General features: G+C 35.8%; 1 protein-coding gene across 8 annotated transcripts in view; it reads left to right on the top strand.

Moving 5' to 3' along the window:
• Positions 1-20,540, top strand: part of LOC120330485 (uncharacterized) — a 74,170-nt gene extending 53,630 nt beyond the window's left edge. For 5 of the 8 annotated variants that reach the window (XM_078118837.1, XM_078118833.1, XM_078118838.1 and 2 more), the window contains 11 exons: positions 795-944; positions 1,614-1,771; positions 3,511-3,607; positions 4,169-4,274; positions 5,133-5,281; positions 7,186-7,308; positions 9,110-9,207; positions 10,708-10,813; positions 13,671-13,748; positions 15,068-15,247; positions 15,930-20,540. In XM_078118837.1, the coding sequence (XP_077974963.1) occupies positions 795-944; positions 1,614-1,771; positions 3,511-3,607; positions 4,169-4,274; positions 5,133-5,281; positions 7,186-7,308; positions 9,110-9,207; positions 10,708-10,813; positions 13,671-13,748; positions 15,068-15,247; positions 15,930-16,088 (1,404 nt within the window). In that variant the 3' untranslated portion in view covers positions 16,089-20,540. The remainder of the gene's footprint in view (positions 1-794; positions 945-1,613; positions 1,772-3,510; positions 3,608-4,168; positions 4,275-5,132; positions 5,282-7,185; positions 7,309-9,109; positions 9,208-10,707; positions 10,814-13,670; positions 13,749-15,067; positions 15,248-15,929) is intronic. The other 3 variants (XM_078118832.1, XM_078118836.1, XM_078118835.1) reach the window with 3 other exon arrangements.
• Positions 20,541-22,804: the final 2,264 nt, after the last annotated feature.

Raw genomic sequence — 22,804 nt, 5'->3', positions numbered from 1 at the left:
CATATTGAGGTAGTTTGGATGAAAGTTATGACATTTTACCATAGTTTTATAATGTGCAATACAGTGTTCACTATTAGTGCAATTTATTGCGTGAACTGCGAGGCACCTTTGCACTTGTAATTTCCTTAGGGTGAACACTGGTGCCATATCTTTTTTCATAAATATATTCTGGAAACTTCAGATACACCGTCACATATTGAGGTAAATAGAATAGAATTTTGTATTTATCACAGAGAGGGGGGGGGGAGGGGGTTACAGAAATGATTTAATTATGTGGTGAGCCACACCCTTCTTCCAAATTATCTAGAGAGTTTTTCCCAAAATTACAGGCGGTGCCTGTCCCCTTTCTTCCAAATTTGGCTTGGAGGCTGGTGCAGCTTGCTAAACGTTTGGAACATACTTGCAATCACACCTCAGATCACGGTGTGTTGGTTTGCACACTCGCATCCTGTGGAGGAATATTAATCATGTGTAAGAGGATTGCTGAACTCCTTGTCGCTGCTGGTAGGATACGGCTATTTCCACCATTAAGTAAATCATGCATCTGAAACATATAACTGCCTATCTAATCCCGTATCCAATACAGACTGGTAACCGGACGAGAGGCCGTGGTTTACCACATGATTAAGCCGTCTTATCGACTTTTTCTCCCGGGATAAATATGTAAATCCTATCCTAAGATTTCTGTCTCTCTGTAGGAAACCTTTATTTATGTCAACCTTTGTGAAATTAAGCTCTCGGACTTAGTGTTGAATTCAAGAGTAAAATTGTAAAACTTATTATAAAAAATTAAGGTGTTTGATCTTCAAGAGGGAACTGACCCAGAACAGTTATTGGCTGATATCCCTGTCGAATGGAGTTCGGAGAATTACAGAGAAAAGTTGAAAGAAATGATGGTTCTGAGACAAGTCGCAGAAGCGGAATCCAAGCAATGGAAAATAAAGGTAATTTATGCTGCAATTATTCAATTTATACTATTCATAAATTAATTTGAAACATGTTATATGTGATGAAGTAGATTCTCAATTTAAAATAGTTTCATTTCAAAGTCTGGTGGCTAGACAAAAGTACTTCATATAGCGCCTCGTGCCTCATTTTAATATTCCATATTTGAAAACATTCAATTTCGACCGCCTGGTCATAACCTGATGGCAATCAAGCGCTAGAGAGAACAGTCGATGATTAATGAATTTTCGAAATTGAGTATTTAGAGAATTCTCCGAATTTCGATTGACAAAGAGAGGCAAGCTTCACACAACACAGGAATTTATTCAGTGGCGTATCGCAATTTTCAGTTTTCAAGCGCTTTATGACATCGCGCATTGCACCTTTGGCGCACTGTTTGATTTCAGTGTATCCCCCTGTTTTTCAAATATCCTGGCTGCGCCCCTGCTGGTCAGTGTAGTAGCTTAGAGTTTTCTACACTTTCGAGAATAACACAAAAAATACTCAAAATACCATGCTTCCAATATCGGAAATCATGATTCTTGAAAGAAAGTAAAATCTGGCAACCATTAAATTTACATTTTTAAGCTAAACTAAATTCTGGCGACCTTCAAATTTCAATTCTTCAGTTGAGGTAAATCTGGCAACACTCAAATTATTATTTTTAGTTCGATGAACTCCAAGCAGAACAAGAACTTATGAAACAGCAATTGCATGAAGTCAGGGAACAAACTGCTTTGTTGGATAAAAAATATAATAAAGCGAAGAAATTGATAAAAGAATTTCAGCACAGGTGTTCATTGTTGTATATATCAAACACTGATAGGTCAGTGGGTCTCAAACTTTTTGAGCCAGCCCCCCTTTTTAGAATTTGTTCACCTCAAAAGTCCACCTCAAAAATAACCAGCTAACAATGAGGTACAAATAACAGATAGTAAGGCGAAAGTATGCTTTATTCTAAAAACACTTTGAAAATATGTGGATGGCACATAAATATCCAAAATATAGCGGGCAAGATGGAGTCTAACAAATATTTTTATTTTCAATCAGCTTCACGCCCCTCAGAAAATTGTTTACGCCCACCTATTAAGAACCACTGTGTTACATAGATAATGATTTATTTTCAACTATCACTAAAGTACAAATTTTTGGGGGCTCCCGAAGTATGCGAACCAAGATGGCGGACATTGGAATGTAATATGTGTACTAGGTTAGGGTTAGACCATAATTTTAGGTATAAATACTTTGGTAGGCTCTTGGCTAGTCTTCGAACTGATAATAGAACTAAAATAAGGAAAATTGGAAAAAAATTATCGCCTAACCCTAACCTGTTACCCATGTTACGTTCCGATGTCCGCCATCTTGGTTCGCATACTTCGGGAGCACCCTAAAAACACTTTGAAAATATGTGGATGTCACATAAATATCCAAAATATAGCGGGCAAGATGGAGTCTAACAAATATTTTTATTTTTAATCAGCTTCACGCCCCTCAGAAAATTGTTTACGCCCACCTATTAAGAACCACTGTGATTACATAGATAATGATTTATTATGATAATGATTAACTATCACTAAAGTACAAATTGTTGGGGGCTCCCGAAGTATGCGAACCAAGATGGCGGACATCGGAATGTAATATGTGTACTAGGTTAGGGTTAGGCCATAATTTTAGGTATGAATACTACGGGAGGCTCTTGGCTAGCTTTCGAACTGATAATAGGACTAAAATAAGGAAAATGGAAAAAAATTATCGCCTAACTCTAACCTGTTACCCATGTTACGTTCCGATGTCCGCCATCTTGGTTCGCATACTTCGGGAGCACCAATTGTTGTATAAAAATCAATGATCTTAAATTATAATTGAAAGAGAGTGGATTGCGAAGTCAATAAGATCGACCTAACGGGTGACCCTGTAGCAAATCAGGTCATTTGGAACATAATTCAAAAAGAACAACTTTTGTATAAAGCAGGGGTTCACAAACCAGGGGTCGCGACCCCAAATTGGGTCGGAGTGATAAGTAGGTAGGGTCGCAAACAGGACATGGGGTCGCTGAGGTATGGTAGAGGATGGATGTACAAATCATCTAAGATTTGACAAACCATGTTAAATTTAGCAGTTTGTACCATGGCTTACTATAAAACAGGTTCATAGGCATCGCTATATGCTTATGCTATAGAAAATGTAGGTGCTTATTGTGACATCACTGTTTGGTTTTAGCTTATTTTACTTAATACCACCACATGACCAAACTCAAAAGTTCAGTGAAAGAAGCTCTAAAGTTTCATGAAACATATATTAATTGACCTGGGGTCGCAATGGACACTTGAAAGTTGTCTTTGGGGTCGTCCTGAAAAAAGCTTGGGAACCCCTGGTATGGAGCGCCCCAAACTACTCAATCTTGGGGTTGAACCCCCCCTTTCCCCCCCATTTTGAAAATTAAAAAAAAAAACAGTTTCCTGTATCATACATAGCATTTTTTCTCAGCCTGAAATGCTTGTTGGAAGGTATTTATAAATTGTCTGGAGTGGATTTATGAAAACGCCTCATAAATTTTTCTTTCAGGGAGGCGGAATTCATTGAGCGTGACTCGAATCTTCGGAAACAAATATCAACTATTGAGCAGGAGAACGAGGCTGAGAAGCAATTGCTACACAGACAAGTAAGATACGGATTTTTATTGTTTTCGTTCCAAGGGCTGGCGTATGTGGTTAAACATAAACATTAAACTTGAATCATGAGGGCATCACATGTCCTTATCCCATACTTTACTCGGGGTGTGCTAAATATGTTAGGTGCGATTGAAAAAGGTAATATGCGGGTCCTTTACTCTGGGTTTGCTAAATAGGTAATACTGAAAAAGGTAATATGCGGGTCTTCACAAAGTATGATTGCCCCTTACCTTGCAGTAGGTTTGAAAAATGCGACTAAAAACCGAAAAATAACACAGAAAAAGAGGCAATGTTTGCAACTGCGCTTGAATATCTGTTAGAGCAAATGAAGTGTGAGATAAATTCCAATTGTTACGTCATTGTTAACTTATTGCTAATTTGTAATTGTTACGGAAATTAACGAGGGAGTCTATGCTCGGGGAAACATCCACTATATGTTGGACACTGGTTTCCCACTCGGCCCGAGACAGGAGTAAGGAAAATCAACTTGAAGTTTTAAGGATTTTATCTTCTGCCCGCTCTTCAATAATACATATCTTTTTTTCAATTAGATCACAGACTTGGAGGATCGTCTGGAAGTAGCCACAATAAAGAATAGCAACAACAGCAACGTAGCGAACTTGGAACCGGCAAAGAAATTTTTTACTCCTTTATTAAGTAAGTTGTTTAAAGTTCAAATTTGAGATATAAATTGGTTCAGAATTTTCGAGGGAAAACAACGACCATAAAAACAGCCCAACAAGAATAACAACAATTTAACAAAGCCATTCTTGTGTACCACTTTGTGTTTGATGAAATTTGTTTCAGTAAACGAAACGCTGACTCAATGTCTGTGACACATGTCATAAGGCATCGGCCTGACTTGTAACTTGGATATGATAGGGCAGTGGTTCCCTGCTTTGCCTATTTTGTAACTCTTTATTTCTCCCTCAATACACATACAACTCTTGTTACCGTTATTACTTTTCGATTTTAATCGGTAAGTATGTTGATAGGTATTTGTCTGTTTGTTTGTTTGTTTGTCTGTTAGATGCACGCGATATCTCACGAAAGCGAGATTGAATCTGTTCCAGATTTTGCATGTGCATTCATCTTATCTCAGACCAGAAGCCTATTGATTTTGGGCGAATTATGTCGTATAATTAGCGAATTATTAATTAATTAGTGATGGGACACAAGGTGTCAGTATGGAGTAAGAGCGCTGTTTTGGGGATTCCCTAACTTTCGATCAATAAGTCTTCGAGACCGATATTCTCGTTTTTCAATGTTTAATGGGTCATTTGCTAGTGATATGTCCAACCATCATTTATGGAAAGACATTCATCAAATCATTTATGGAGGTTATTCGACAATCATTCACCTCTATGCATCTGAAACAAATAACTGGTTACCCGACATGAATTATTATCTGGACATGAGACTGAAATTCGCCATATGCTTATGCTGTCTTATCAGCTTTCTTCTCTCCGGGATAAATATTAAAATTTAATTCATCGACTTTTATCTCTCTTTCAGAAGACGAAAACCTGTCTTCCAGTCCAGCTGTTCCTCTTCCGCAATCAAAGTCGGCTCGTGGAAATTCACACACGACGTTCGATGATCTGATTGCAAGTCTCGATGACATGCTTGAAACGAAGACTGACGCCCAGGACACTAGAGAAGAGGTAAAATTGGGAAATAGACGTTGTTACCTTAGGTTTTTTCATGGATTATTCACCCCTAGCAAGTTTGCTTACATTTGCTCAGAAGTAAAGAACACTCAGCCCCGAGCTAAGAATTATACGAATTACATGCTGCTACTTGTGTGATAATCAGTAATCATAACAAAACATTCACAGGATATATACATGCACTTGATATAGCTAAGTATTATACGAATTACATGCTTCTACGTGTGTGATAATCAGTGTTCATAACAAAACATTCACAAGATATATACATGCACAACTTTGACTGGTAACAAAAATTGTTTTTGTGTCTTTTCCTCTGCTGGGGTGAACGGCCCAAATACTTCGCTAAGGACACTACAGAAAAGATAAGATTGCGATAGGTTTCTTATTTCTTGCGGTTGGGCCATTGTCCTGACCCAATATATTTCAGCTATTTTTTTTATCGTGATGATGACTGTATCTGTGTGATCTGCATGAAAAAGTTGTGCATTGTCCGTCTGATCAGACCTGATACTCGTGTTTTCATATGATCATTGCAATATAAATTAAAAGATATGTTGAAAAATTATATTTTTATTTTATTAAGTTTTAATCATATCTATGTATCTTTTTGTTTCTGAATGATTATAAGTTCTTTTTTTGGAGATTACTCTGAATACAATTTTTAAATCAATTTTTTTTTTGAAGATTTAATGATCCATCTACAGGTGTTCAGAAAATTCCTAAACTAGTATAAAAATTATGACATCATACAAAACATTTATCAAAAAGAATTGAAATTTCGAAGAGGGAATTTCATTACATAATACATACATAATAATACATAATACATACCTCATAATACAGCTAAAATTATTTTGTTACCATTACTCTAAAGAGCCTGCATTCATTCTTTTTTGCATATGAATGTTTCATTTTAATCCTGCTGTCTGTTCTGCATGGCTTCATTTTATTAATATTTCATTTCTCTACTAACTTTGTGAAATGGATCAACAAATCATTGTCTACTACGCTACTAAGTATGTGGGGTAATGATAAGTGAACTTTGACTGCTGGTTTATACAGTTTACCTCTATTTAGCTGCAGTTCCCATGTTTTAGTCGCTTTCCCTCCATTCAGTCGTTTCCCCCCATTCAGTCGTTTTCCCCCATTCATTCATAAATTTCAGAATTTTTTTTGCGTAAATGACTTAGTAATTATACCTATTTTCTCCATCCCTTATAATTGGCAACTGATTTGACATTATTAGTCGTAATATCAAAGTTACATTTTCCTGTAAGCTGTAATTGTCTATTAGCATTATAGGCTATAGCCCAACTTTTTGATGAGGAACATGCAACCGGTGCATAATAATATAATTCATCATTAAATAAATCCAAAATGGAAAACTTATCTTTTCAAAACATTTTTGTAGCAGTTCGTCTCAAATAATCGTTCGACCTCAATGTTCCCAAATTCTTGCCCACATAAAACAACTTAATCAGTGCCTTTCCTGTGGTTGTAAAAGTGCCACTGCATATTATTATTGTATTACAGGAGACAGGAACTTTTAAACAAGGGGTTTTGACATTTTCTTATCGCCAAGTTAGACCGTAAAAAGAAGCGGGTCCTGGGTTTTTATAAGTTTCAAGCTATGAAAATTTGATATGTATCACACAGAAAAAAGGGTGCTCCAAAAGTATGTGCACCAAGATGTCGCACAGCCTGAATCCTAACCGGTACACACATACTATGTTCAGGTTGTGCGCTATCCTGGTGCACATACTTCTGGAGGTCCGAAAAATGCATTTTTCACATTATAAATTCAGGGTTCTGACCCACAAGAATCCTCCCCCACCTGGGAATCCCCCTCCCAAATCTCTGCTAGACTACAATTTGTTGATCCATTTCCTCCCCAGGACGTTGGTGAAGTATTCGATTCTGTGACCCAAAGTTCTCGAATTCTTGACAATTCTGCGTTGAAAGCCAGAGCTAAGCTACAGGGACCGAGAAGACAGAAGCATAACAGCTCTAAGTCTGAGGTGTGCATGATTAACAACTAATTTTATTGAAATATTTGAGTCTGTGCAATTTTCAACTCTTGATAGTTTTCGAAACCCTGATTTTTTGACCAGTTCAAGGAGGCTTGTGATCTCTTTTTATAACTCTGAAAACATAGAATATTTGCAATAATTTAGATATAACTGCACATACGTTATTACAATATTGAAGAGGAAGTTTTGGGGCTCCCGAAGTATGCGAACCAAGATGGCGGACATCGGAATGTAATATGTGTACTAGGTTAGGGTTAGGCCATAATTTTAGGTATAAATACTACGGGAGGCTCTTGGCTAGTCTTCGAACTGATAATAGGACTAAAATAAGGAAAATTGGAAAAAAATTATCACCTAACCCTAACCTGTTACCCATGTTACGTTCCGATGTCCGCCATCTTGGTTCGCATACTTCGGGAGCACCGAAGTTTTTATTGTACATTAGAGACAAATTTAGGATTGCGCAATAATATTCGGTTATTCGGTTCGATTCGAGAAAAATATTCGGTTCGATTCGAATCAAAAAAATATTCCATTTTGGACAGCCCTACTTATGAATGGGATTTGGGAATTTGTTATGAGGGATTGGTGGTACTTTTTCTACGAAACATGAGATTTCATATAGGATAGATTTTACAATGGGATGCGAAATTTGGGGGGTAAAAAGGATGGGTGAGGGAAATTTTTACTTAGGGGATTTTATGTGGTGGAATTTTTTCATCTCAAAAGACTAAGTTTTTACTGGGGTTCTTTTTTATTGAAGATTTTTTTTTGTTTCAAGGGGGGAGGGGGGGTTCATAGCGGCGATACATTCTTTTATCTTTGATAAACCTATTTCTGCGACCTTGCTATTAAGAAAAAGTAATACACTTATATTTCTGGAATTGTCAAATTTATTCGGATGCCGAATGTAGCGCTTTTCTTGTGTAAAAAATGCAGAAACAGTTTATGAAATCATGACAAAAAGCTAAGAAATGTCATAAAATTTGCAGGCCCTGATTTCTGTTTCTACCTCCTCATAAGTCTTTTATGTTGGATTCCCTGCGATTGAGGGATTTGCTTCATGAATTACTAATGTGATCCTGCTGTATTTTGTCTTTGGTTTTATCTGTTATGTTGCTTGCTGCATGCTAAGTAATCCTTTGCTTCTGTTATATTCTATGTTGGCTTGTTGAAAGTCTTCATCAATTTTCATGCATAATGTGCTAAGTGCTAGCAAAATTGCACTGCTGATTAACCCGGGTTCGAATTTTGTCAATGAAGCTGACTTCTTGCTGTTGCAGTATGGTTCATGCACCGCTGGTCAGTTGACATCTTCCTTTACTATACAAGCCCTTGAATCTGAAACATTTAAATGACAAATGGACTATACTGCTACTCTTAAATTTGACTCGAACAGCTTTACGGAAGAGAGACCTTGATTTAACTGAATGACAGAGTCAACTTATTGACTTTAATAACTTATGGAGACAAAACCGCATACATTTAGTCTTATCTACTTCCCTCTCAATACAGAATCGCCTAAACCCTCCATATACTATATAAAAATTATGATCAGTGCATGCCCAACTTGGAATATTAGCCAGTCGAAAGGCTGTGTCGTATTGTCATATTTCCTCCATTGATTGAACACAAGAATCCTTCTCATTTTCATGCATTTCAAATGAACCTGCGAACACGCACAGGCCAATCAAAATTACAATGGCATGTGTGTTTGTTACGACTAACATAATGCCCATCTTGTTTACTTTCCTCTCTTCCTCGATGAACATCAAGAATTACTTTTCAGACATCAATAAGTGAGCAAGCGACAGATCCTCACAGTGAGCAGCCAGAAAGTTCCAGATCCCAAACAAGTATTGGAAAGGAAAATGGAGAAGATGTCAGGTGAGTTAAAACATTTATTAAAATGCTATTACTGATTTTTAGTAAATGAGATAATATATCTATGATGGGAAACATGGGTTTTCAGGAGTTCTGAGGGTTTGAAAAGCGTTTCAAGCAGTGATGAGCTGTAGCCGTAACGAACCGGAACGGCGTTCCGGTTGTTGGACGTTTTATCGCGTTTGCGTTCCTGTTGTTAAAATAATATTATGGTTCGAAAAGTCTAGTTTCTGCGTGAAACTTAGTTATTAATTGATGTTTTGTTGCATCATAATTCTTTTTACATTACAGCTGGCAAATAATTGGTGCACAGCAGTAACGTGTAATGGATTTTTCGCCGACCTTTGACCCCCGTGAATATCTATCTAATAATAACATTTGTATTGAATTAGTATGAATATTCTTTCAATTTCAAACAGTCATATTTCAGATAATTTTTTCATATTCCATTGTAGTTCTTCGGCTCTATTTTACAACAGACAAAAATTACTGGTAGTGTCCTGTCGTAAATATATATTACATTTTCACGAATTTGGTGCGTTCCGGTTGTTACGATTTTTCCAGCTCATCACTGGTTTCAAGCAATGAAAAATTACTGTGAATGATACATGCTATGCTATGTAATTTTTTACATTTCAAAATGGTAGAGTTCAAACTTTCAAAACCCAGGGTTCGCCTCTGGTTCTAACCACGCTCCAGGCCAGACCATTCTCTGAAACTAGTTTTGTGTTAGTTTAAATTGGATTTTTTAGCCTGGTAGTTCTCAAACCAATTTTAGATAAGAAGGATAATGATTTAGTCGTCTTATCAGCTCCCCTCTCCTATGATTATACTGAAACTGGCGTGGCGATGCGGCTCATCGTGCTAAGCGTTAGGAATACGCTCGCCACCGCACCTTCAATGACTCTTCGTGGGTTCGCAGGTTCGAATTCATGCAAGATGGTTATGTACGAGAGGTACATAACCATTGGAGAGGTTACGGCTTCCTCCACCATCAAGTCCATGCTTCCGAAAACAAATAACTGGCTAACTAATCCCATACCCGACATGGAATGGCCGTGGTTTGCCATAAGGTAAAGCCATCTTATCGGCTTTCCTCTCCCCTGGATAAATATGTAAATCCTCAAACCCTGTCTTATTGAGGGTCGCTGTATGTTCAGAATAATAACTTTATATTCTCAATTTATTTCAGTTGAACCATTAAAAGTGAGCGAATTTAGTGGTTTTATTTTTAGGTGCGATCTAACTTCAAATGTCCTCCTCTCCCCCCTCTCCCCCCGGATAAATATGTAAATCCTTAAACACCGTGATTATAGTGAACATGCTAAATAAGTAATTCCTCAACAAATTTATCGAGGAATAATAAAGTGAAAAATTGTGATTTCACGGACATGATCACAGACACTAATAGATATTCCTCTCATGTGATTATACTCGAACCCAACCACATTAAGTTCCACTGTATGCTCAGATAAATAACTTTAAATTCCTAATTTATTTCAGTCGATCTATAAACCATTCCAAAGTATCGGGAGGAGTCCAAGTTCTACCTCTACTGCCACCAAATGGACGTAATAATCCACCAAAAGCAAAGATGAGAAAACAGAATGTAAGTTGCTGATGCCATCATTTATTTGCTTTGTCATGGTTTCTTGGGTGTCTTGAAATTACGTTGATTTCCTTTGTTCGATATGTCCATGTTTAACTTCATATTCAACATCATTAAGGCTGTGAAAGATCATGCAAAAAGCAAGGTTTTAGAGGATTTCTTTCATCAAAGCTTATGAAATCTTCAATTAGATTCTTTAATGGTTAGAATCCACTTTTTCCTTTCAAAGATAAACTAGGAATTATCTACCCAGAAAATTTCTGCCTTGGAATATTCCAACTGAAAAATTTGGGGAAAATTTTGTGCATCTGAACTAATTACCTGGTTAAATATTCCTTCTCTCGGTCTGGAGTGGTAACCCGAATCGTTTTTTATTTTTACTGGGATAGATATTAAATCCAACTCAAGTTTTAATTTAAAAGTAAATTCTATCTGCTGCAACCTAGTGGCTGTCGTGCTCAGAATTTTGCAGAAAATAAAATTCAATGAATTTCAAGCATGTTGTTTTTGCTGTCATGCATGTCTTGATTTCTCATTTCTACCTCTGCATTTTTTTCTGCTTGAACGATTTTATTGTTTTTACTTTTTCACATTCATTCATCCAGGTATTTCCGAATTATAAAATAATAGCATTGAAGCTTTTCAAAGATTTTTAAACAAGAAGATTTTGATTGTTAATCATGCTTTCTGTTAGGAATATACTCGATACTACCCAGGATGGGGAATCTATCTATTATTTAAATGTCACGATCGCGACGACTAGTTATATGCAGGCATTTCATATTTGCAGATTATTGCAGTATATATTTTATATACCATAAGTCATGTTAACAGAATTAAATTGATAGGCAATAGTGGTATCGATGATGGATTTGAATATTTGTACAACACAAAATCATCCTTGTAAAACGTCCATACTTTTAACTACCAACCATTATCCAAATTATTTGCCAAAAAGCAGGATAAAGTATGAGTTATTTTTCCGACTCGTGACAATTTTTTCATGAGTACAAAAATACGAATCAAAAATTAATTCTATTCGGGAACTTTACCACACAATTTAAGTTCGCAGATCGCCGTTGTATGTTTGAGTAATAATACTTTTATCATTTTATAAATATCAAAATAGGAATCAAAAACTATTTATAATCGAGTAGTTTTGCCAAACATTCTAAGTCTACAGATCGCCGTTGTATTTTGTAGATACGAAAATAGGAATCAAAAATTAATATTAATCGCGAGTTTGCCACCCAATTTATGTCCACAGATTGCCGTGATATTGTGCCGAATACAATTAGTTTTTGATTCTTATTTTCGTACTTTTGATTCTTATTTTCGTACTACTTACCCTGGGCAAGGATTGTTAGAATCCTTGCTCCCACAGGGTGGTAATTTAACCGTTTATATATTCTCACAATCTACATCCATACTTCAACTGGCTATCCATTCCCATACTTAACCTGGACTGGTTACCAGATGAGAAACAGCAAGCAGTTCATCATACAAATAAGTCAACCTTGTCAACTTTTCTCACCTCACAGAGTATTTCCCTCGGTTCATTGAAGATTTTTTAAATGCTATTCATTAGTCTTACTTAGTACAAATCTAAAATGTCAAGCTTGAGTGATTAATTCCATAATTTTAGTTCAATATTCAGGATGACCTATCTAACATTTGTTGCTGTTTAAGTTTTTTTCAATCAGCCAAGTTTATGGTTGAGTAATTATTTCCATATTTCTAGCAGAATGTTCAGAGCAACATCTTGAGCATATGTTGCTGTTATAGTTTTTAAATTCTTTTATTCTCCTAAAAAATCATGCATTTTGCATAATTTTTTCAAAATTTCTTTTGTTTTCATGAAAACCAATATCTAGAGCCTTCATTCACCATCAAAGTATCTTCTATGTGTTTCTTCTCAAAGAGAAAGATTAAAACTGGTAATAACCGGTCATAACTGCCCAAAACCGGATGGTGTTATTGACATTATACTAAAGTTTAAAACTGATTAATAATATGTTATTGGCCACGCTATACCTACCTTATTCTTAAAACTGTAAGGGTGTGGTAGTTTTGAGTTAAATTTTGAAACAATGGAAGCTTTCATATATATTGAACTTAAATCTTAGGAGTTTGGATCAAATTTTCAAGAATGAAAACCTTTTTTTGTCAAAGTTAAGCAGATGTAGGGTCAACTTTTTTCCAACCTAAGGGCCGAAGTCATATTTGTGTAACCGATTTCCAAATATTATTGCACAGTCTGAAGAATTGAGCCTTGCTTGTTTTTCTAGTGTGTGTGGTAATAAAACAAACTTTGGGGCTCCCGAAGTATGCGAACCAAGATGGCGGACATCAGAATGTAATATGTGTACTAGGTTAGGGTTAGGCCATAATTTTAGGTATAAATACTACGGGAGGCTCTTGGCTAGTCTTCGAACTGATAATAGGACTAAAATAAGGAAAATTGGAAAAAAATTATCGCCTAACCCTAACCTGTTAACCACGTTACGTTCCGATGTCCGCCATCTTGGTTCGCATACTTCGGGAGCACCCAAACTTCAAATGAACATGTTGTTCAGTTCTTCAAACTTGATATCGATATGGTAGCTAAATATGTCCTCTGCAAAGGGAGGCCATTTAAATATAGATTGGGCCGTATATCCGTCCCTATACTAGTCTGCTGAGCAATATGGCAACCCGAAAACACTCTATGGAAGAGGCCATTTTCAGAATCATAGCTTCTTAGCTTCTATATATATTGTCTATTGTTGTAAAATAATGGTGTCATTGTTATATATTGTTTGCTAACAATGTTTGTACTAACTATCCATTGTTGCATGTTTCTTTCTTTACTTTAAAGATTTCTAATACCGAACCTCTGCCACGCCCTCCTTCTGCGGCATCCACTGTGTCTCAGATGTCAGAAGCAGTCTCTGAGGTGGGTATATCATATAGGCTTGTAGAACGGCTGCTTTGGGAGCGATGTCGCACCCTTGATTCTCCTAGTGGTGAAAATTGAAATTGATACACAAGCTTTATAGAGTATAATTTAGAAAGATAGAATTTTAACTTATGAATTTACATCATACTACCCAGTTATATAAAAAACACGTCTACCTTGAAAATCCTAATATTTCATATTTGTGCAATAAGTTTTAATTATTCTAAACTCAAATAAATTGTTTTATCTAATATTGGGGATGAACCCTGGGGGTGGTTCTGGGGGTCGGAACACTACACCCCCTTTTGAAATTAAAAAATATATATAGTTCCGTATAATGCAGAGAAATTTTTGTGACTTGTAACACTTTATTTCCTCAAGATCCTTGAAAACCCATGTTCTCCCCTTGGCAATTCCAGCCTAACTTGGCAATTATAAATTTTAGAATAATATAATTAACGTGAATGAGGTCAAATTATTTCCTGTGACATGATTTGTAATAGTAATAAGTAAATTGGTTGTGAATTTGTGAATGATATGCTGGTTTAAGGCAATTCTGACAACATTTAATGTTTTTATATGCATGTTATGACGCTAACTCCAATAACAAACTAAATATGTGTCTGAGCTTGGACTTTGTACAATATAATATAACTTTAGTTTTGAATGGGTGAATTTAACCTTTGGGATATACATTTGGTTTGTGTACGCTATTTGTGTCTTTGTGATGTCTTGGTGTTCTTACTGACTGCATGCGTTACGTGTATTTATTTCATGGGCTTGGATTGTTTGAAAAATCAATTTCAAATACGTTACTATATATTGTGTGACAAATTGCTTATTCATCCAAGTTTTTGTACCACTGGAGCGTATGTGTCCCGTGTAACAAGGATGCATGAATGAGAGTTTATAGCAACAAAAGAACGGAATATAATTACGCAGAATACAAGTTTAACAAAGCTTTTGCTAAATCATAGTCTAGTTGGCCTGGCCATAAAAGAGGTCAAAGTTCGCCGTGAAGTTCCATTATTCAAACTTAAAATTTAGACCCTTCTGTTTGTCCAATCATATTACTTAATCCTCACACCGTTTAAGATATACAACATGTATCGCAGCAAAATTTAGACTTCACGATGAGCCAACAATTTTTCAGTGCTCAAACATCCAAGTGAGACGTCTCCCAACTGGCTCATCTTGCTATATTTAATGTAATGATTTCAATCGTATTTGAGTATCTGGGCCATGTTTCCCAGCATACTTGAATACAAGATTGCGGACTATACAGGCATTGATTATTATATTTCCATCATCACTAGGGGTCACTAGACATTCTCAAAAAAGACGAACAAATTCAATTTGCCAATGTTCCAGTTTGGTCATGTGAGGAAGTTTCATCTTGGATGGAAAATTCCGGTTTGAACCAGTTTGTACAGGTTTTTGCCAGTCATCAAATAGATGGACAGAAAATTCTGGGCATTGATAATGATAAGTTTAAGGTAAGTTTGATACGGATATAGAATACATCAGGTGCAAGGTTTTTAGACTGGAGGCCAAAAATTTTACTGACCTGGACTGGCGGGCTGTGTGAGTGTGACATAAAAAGTTATATTTTATGAACAAAATCGTAGTGTTACAAGAGCAAAAGTGAAAAAAAATAAGCCTCGTGCCAGAACCAAATTTAATCGCAATCTCAACAAATTCCTTGAGCTGTTTTTAAGCTAAAACATCAAACTTTGGTTTCAGTTTGGTTGTGGCAGCATCAGGTAAGCCAGATTGAATTACTCAACGGGCCGGATTTGGCCTGTTAGCTGTAGTTTGCCCATGTCAGGAATACATAGTTCAAGGCCAGATAATGTAGCTCTCTCTCGAGCCTCTAACAGTTTATCTCATCACAGTTTTGGTATTATGTCATATTTTTGTTTATTAAGAATTATAGCCACTGAACAGTTTATGACATAACAACTTTTGCATTATGATGTCATATTCTTTGTTTATTTCTGATTATAGCCACTGAACAGTTTATGACATCACAATTTTAATACTATGATGTCATTAATTTTTTCTGCCCTTCTCAATACAGAAGAATAAAATAAATGGTGAACATTGGTACAAAGCGCTTTTGTGTTAATTACTTGGGCATAACCTTATAAATTATAAAAATGTTTACTAATTTTCCAGGAAATGGGAATCGTTGACAAAGGGCAAGTAAAACTGCTGAAAAAACGTTTGAAAGAACTGAAAACTAAGCATGAAAAAGTGAAGAAAATCGCTGAAAAATCAGCAAAATCAGGACAAAAAACAAAGAAAGGGGGAAAACTGAAATCTATGTTCGGTTGAAAATAAGAAAAACACTGAAATGGGGGAGCAGGGGGCGGTAGAGATAAGAGTGCGCAAGGACAATATGCAATCCATTGAAATACTTGACGAATTTGATTTGAATAATAAATCCAAGTAGAGGCAGCAAACACCCAATAAATTAATTGAGTTTTGATATCAGTAATAACAAACCTTAAGCTATGAAATCTCTCTAGTGTCATTTATCAATTTGATTATGCTTGCATGACAGAGGCCTCAAACTATTTATTTGATATTAGTCAGCGATATACGAAACAATAACAGTTATTTTTCTAATGCAGTGTTTGGATACTTTGTCTGAATCAGAGGTACTGAATCTGGTGCCTCTCATGTCTTTAGAGCAGGGGTGCACAACACAGGGCACGCGTGTCAAATTTGCGTCAAAAGCGTCGCACACGAATGATTTTGTAAAAAATAAAAATTGTATTTATGATATGCATTGAAATATCACGTTTCTATCAAAATCAGCAGTTTTTCAGGACATTAAATTGTTTCAATAAATGGATATTCGTTATTATGTATTATCATTGAAATTTGTTTGATGTGTGTTTTACGGGAGTTAATTTATAATACCAACGATTGTACATGGCACGTGACAAGATTATTTTGAAAAATTTGGCGCTTGTCCTCATTTGATTCGTGCACCCCTGCTTTAGAGTGTTCCAAATTCTTCATGAAAATTAGCTCTCTAGCGCCACTCAGTTATATGATTGACCATGCTCCTTATTCTCCATTGCTACTTATTCTTCATCCCTCCAAACAGCAATAGGACAAGAACAGCAACGTTTCAGTCATAAACTGTCTCTTGCTTTATCGACAAGAGTCAAAATTTCATGTTAAAGATACGGCATCGATTAGGTTCACTCAGCTATGTGACGCATTCGCATGTTGCCACTTATTGTGAGTGAGCATAACAACAGACAAATGACCACTGGATCTCTCTTGCTCTTCGCCTGTCATCTCGACTTCCCCCCTGTATTCAGTGTCATTCTTTGATAGTTAATATTCTAATTTTATCATTTTTGATCAAAGTTTTATATCGTTGATTTAGGTAATTCTCCTACATCCTTACTATCTTTGTAATTTTTTTTCATTTTATACCAAGGATCTAATATTGTACTTGTATTTGTCTAAGATTTGATTGATTCTGTTAAAACTCTATACTGTTTACACTTTAATTTGGCCTCTGGCAGCCAGGTTTTGGATTTATAGCTGATTTATGGGACACTCTGCTGTTAATTTGGCTTTACTGGTTTATTTCAAAGCAAATTATATAAAGTAAAGCCATGTAGTGTCTTTCTACACTTTAATCTGATTTCATTCAGCCAAATTGAGACAAGTTCAGGCTTAATGACTGATTTTCTGAATTATTTTGGCTTACATTTTGTCTCTAAACCAAATTGAGGCTGAGTTTTGGATTTAGATTGTTTTATGGGATATTCTGCTGTTATTTTGGCTTTACCGGTGACTTGAAACCATATTGAATAAACTAAAGAGTGTCTTGAGCTGTAAAGAGGCTTTATACATATTACCCATAGCCAAGTTTTGGATTCGAACTGACTTCTGCAATTATATGACTGTTAATTTTGTCTAAACCCCTGTCTTAAAGCTTTATACGCATTTATTTGACCTCATCACGCCAAATTTAGCCATTTATTATATGTACTGAATCCATTTGTTGGATTCAGAAATGTCTTCTACTATTATCTGTTTGTTAATTTGGAATTTAAATTTAAAACTGGCTTAATTCTCCAATCTTGGTTCAAGCCAAATTGAATACACAGTAATTCGGCTTCAAGCAGTCAGATTTTGGATTCGGAATTGGTTTTCATGTTTCTCAGACTCTTTTTGGTTTAAACTAAACTGTATAATTTCAAACTGTCTTGAAACACAAAGATGTTTGAGCTAGATTGGATATAGTGGGGAGTCCTTCCGCCTTGATAGAGGCTGTTTACTCTTCAATTTGGCTCGGTTTTTCCCTAATCCAAATTTTGGAATTCAAATTGTCTTAAAGTATTCTACAGTTTATCAATATGGTTCAAGCCAATTTGAAATTAGATGAAAAAAACCCAATTCATGTTACACAAATGATCTTTATAGAGGCTTTTAAACTTTAATTTGACATTATTTAGCCAAATTGAGGAGTTTCCAGGCTCAAAATAGGCTTGTTTACCCTTCAATGCGGCTTCTTTTCTCTCCCTTAGCCAAATTTTTCAAAAGTCTTTCGATATGGTTTAAGCCAATTTGGATGTAGAAACTCAATTCATGTTATACAAATGTTTACCAAAGTGACCTTGCATATGGTCTTCCATTTTATAAAATCTGGCATGTACTTTTTAAAGCCTACAATGTGCCTAAATTGAAAAGGGCTTCATTTTGTAGTCTTTTTTAAATATGTGAACTAAATGGTTTAAGGTATTTTTAAAAATATGGAAAAATTTATAAAATTATTTATAATGCCATGAGCGATATATATATTTATCTTGTGGGCTCAAAAATCCAATATTTTTTCCTTTTTTATGAATATTGAAGGCTTGACTCGACACGCGGAATTTTTTTATAAATTGAACCCCATACCAATCGCCTCACTCAGGAAATTTGAATTAAGTAGGCAATGTTTAAACAAAGATTATAGTTATTTGATAATGACTGTATATGTGATAACATCCTCAAGAGATGAACCAAAATGTAGGAATTTTGGGCATTATTTTTTTTTGTTCGTTTAGAGATCATTTTTGATCTTTAGATGTTTTCTGATTTAAATGCGAAATCGACCAAAACCTTATTTGAGGTGGTTTTCCTCAAGAAAAATGCATATGAGAGAGTTTATAATTGTTAGAGAGAGTTTAATATAAACGTTTGTTGATATAAGTATGTTTTGCTCGACTGTGAAACTGGACAATTGAATTGGTATCGTTGTGGATGCTAATCACGACCCACTTGGCACTCCCAAATTCAGGACCTTTAGTATAAAAATATCATAATTTTATCAGATGGAGATGAAAAACGTACGCCAAAAAAACGTACACACAATGTGTTCTGTAATCTTCCCTTTTAATATGAAAAAAATAAATCAAATTGTATTTGATGAGATGACAGTATATAATCTTCATACGTTGTGTTGTGTAAGTTAGTGGAGATGTCTCAAATCTGTGCCCACGATTTTGGACATCATCCAAATTTCCAATCTTTGCCAATTCTATTGTCCTGTCTTGCTTCAGTCTACTTTTCAACTGAGATTATCAAAGTTTGAATGTTTAATGAGTGTTATTGGTACTTTGTTAATTATAAAAGGTTGTGATAGAAGTTTATTTAAAGGAACTAATCCATCCACTAGTATATTATTTTTTTTTCAAAGGGTGGGGGGGGGCAATTGGGGTATATTACCACATAAAATGTGTGTCAGGCTTTCAAAGTGCTTATGAAGGCGCATTCTATGTTTTGACCTTTTTTCAAATTATGACATCGAAAAAGATGATCGTATGGACCAACACAAATTTTATGTTTTATTTTTTCAAAAATAATTTACATTTCATTTAAATCAATTGCAAGGCTGAATTCCAACTATTCCGCATATAGGCATTCCAAACCTCAAATTTACTTTTATAAATCGTAACATTCGTTCCCCATGACGTACTGTATTTCATTCAATCATTCCAATGCTTTGCAAGCAGAGAGATTGTAAATGGCATTCCAAAGTACTCTTGATTTGCTCTTTTTATAGTGTTTCTATTTTCACTAGAATCCGTACAGTAACTGATTTAAGCTGACTCTATAGGGCATGGTTTTCAAGCTTTTTGAACTGCGCCGCTTTTTTAGAATTTGTCAAGTCCCACCTCAAAAATAACTAGCTAACAATAAGCTACAAATAACAGATAGAAAGGCGAAAGTATGTTTTATTCGAAAAACACGTTGAAAATATGTGGATGAAATCGCAATGCTATAAGCCTTCCCAACTTCGCCAACCCCTCAGGATCAGAAAAAAAAAATGGCGTCTTCCATGGCTAATGGAACAAATATTATTTATCCCTAGAAAATCAGATTTAAGCAACCCCTAGCGATCATTTTCAAATTTTACTCAGAATCAAATTTTTCCCATGCAGAGTTTAATTTTTCATCGATGCCACAGACTGTTCCTCCCCCTGGATGAATATGAATCTTTATACTCCAGCAATAACATATAATACTCCCCAGAAAAAATCTTAATTCGTTTAATTTTCAAATCTTACTCAAAATCGAAAATCTTCTTTGCTGGGTTAAATTTTTCTCTGCATTCATTTTATTATTCAGCTTATTAGCATATCTTCTACTAATTCCATGATTTTTGCCAGTTTTCGTTGAGTATTATTATTTTGTTAAAGTTTTGATTAATTATCAATATTAGAAATAAGTTAAGAACCAGATTACTGGTCGAAATAAACGAAAATATCTTGAGTTAGAGTTTTTATTGATTGGTCGTTGTGAATCAGGGTTGTGCAACAGGCGGCCCGCGGGCCAGAACTTGGCCCGCCAACCCGTTTGGTGTGTCCCTTGTCAACACTTCCATTTTTTCCACTAAGCATAAAATCCTAATCTGACAGTTTGTTTAAAAAGGCGCTCATTCGAGAAAAAATACACAATGTTTTTTGCTCTGTCGCTTTTGAATCTTTCGTCGTTTGCCTGGTATATTTGTTACTGTAAGGCTAAGCAATAGCGGCATTTCATTGTCTTTCCCTCGAAAATTTTTCATGTTGTCCAGCTTGATGTCTAAAGTTGGTATTTGGCCAACCGACAAAAATGCCTTGCTGTGAATAGTCAAACTTCGCAGATTTGTTAGGCTCCGTTTTTAGAGCGAATGTGGTGATCTCCCTTTGCAATCACCGACATTCATACCCTTTGACCTGTCGTTACTTCTGCGTTAGTTTTGTTACAAAACACAACGCGTATGACCGCCTCTGTTGCGGGATAAGTGATGCTATTCTAAAAAAAAACATTCGTGGCCGAACTTCACAGGCTAGTCAGAAACCATGGAGCGAATGGGATTGCAACAAGTCTCGAGAACAATTAGCGAAATATATAATTCTAGAAAACTAAAAAATTCCAAGCGATTGGTCCAGTAGCTAATGAGAGAGTTTTTCATTATGCTCAAGTATTTGAAGTTTTGGACGAGGAGAGCAAAACGAAATATTTCATTACCAATTCCTCGAAAATCATATGCGGCATCGGCACAGGGACTGTCATAGCTTTCTCAGGTCCCATGACGATGATACATTCTTCATGATTCAGTTTCAACGTGAATTTAACGGAGCTTGAGATCCGCTGATATGCTTTTGCGGAACCGCCACAAGATGCGCAAATTTTGATGACGTCACAGTACACACAAACACGAATCCCATACAGCGCACAGAAATACTTGAGATTGAATATAAGTAATAGCCTTATGCAGTGGCGTAGCAAGACTCTCGTGGGCCCCCCCGCAAAAATATTTTGTGGAAATGACCTTAAAAACTCTCGGACATGAGCTAAAACAACGTTTTTTTTTTGTTTCGTCAAAAAGCATAACATGACGCTATTAAAAGGCAGTGGTAACCTAAAATTTGCCGTTTATCTTGGTTACTTTAATTTTTTCATACGTGCTTTCTCTTCTGCGTTTCTGTGCGCCACTGAGAGTTTTTACTTTCGACATCATTTTGACAGCCTTCGTAATTTTGCCGGTGCGATCAAACCACAAGACGCCAAAAATCGACGACTCCCTGGCATTGTTACGCAACAAAACGATTTGAGCAGAACTAACATCAACGTTATGAGATGTGCATTACTGGTTTTGCAATGCAGCTTTTGGTTTTGCGGCTTAAATTTCTAAATTCTAACCGCTTGGGCCCTTTGCGCTGTGCCTCCCCCCCCCCCAACAAATAAAATACAATCGTTAACCACTGAACATTTCAAAGCGATTGGTTGGTCCATTATTGAATGAGAAAAGCGAATTTTTTTTATACAGTGACAACAAGAAGAAAAATACAAACAACATATTGATCCATATATGCATTTCGAGTCAAATAAAAGTGTGCAACATATACCAGGAATTGGTGATTTTTATATAACCGCTCTTTCCGGAGCGTCGCTTTCGATTTGGCGCGAAGATGTTATGACGTATGTCTCAATGATTTATATGTTGCATTGTTCTTTATATTTTATCTTATTACGTATTTTATGCTTCACTGATTAAGTTATTGCGTAACAATGCTATTTGTATCCCATATATATATCAAGTTCACTTTTGCAATTTCACTTGGCTAACACAGACAATCCCCGAACTCGTAATAGAACTAAAATAATGAAAATCAGAATATCAGCAATAATTAGGTGTACGGCTGTCTAGTATCTAGATAAGTGATTTCAAACTTTCCTGGTAGAGCGGAACTCTTATGAAACCTTCCGGGGATCACGGAACCGTTGTGCAATGAAAGCCTGAAACTGGCAAAACAAAATAATCTTCAAATTGTAGCGACAAAGTGACAAAACTAATAGTATTATATTTAAACAATACACATATATTGATGTGGACTATAGACTTGAATGGATGGATTTGAATGAAAACTTGAGAGACCCATGGACAATACTGGCAGAACCCCCGTCAAAAATCACTAGTCTAGAAATTTGTTCGGGGCAAATGTTAAACCAACGTAGTGTAAAATAACGTAAACCTGAGTTCTCAAGTG

The sequence above is a fragment of the Styela clava genome, chromosome 12 (genome assembly GCF_964204865.1).
Source record: "Styela clava chromosome 12, kaStyClav1.hap1.2, whole genome shotgun sequence".
NCBI classification, from domain to species: Eukaryota; Metazoa; Chordata; class Ascidiacea; order Stolidobranchia; family Styelidae; genus Styela; species Styela clava.
The sequence above is the reverse complement of the archived record's forward strand: the minus strand, read 5'-3'. Positions and strand labels throughout refer to the sequence as shown.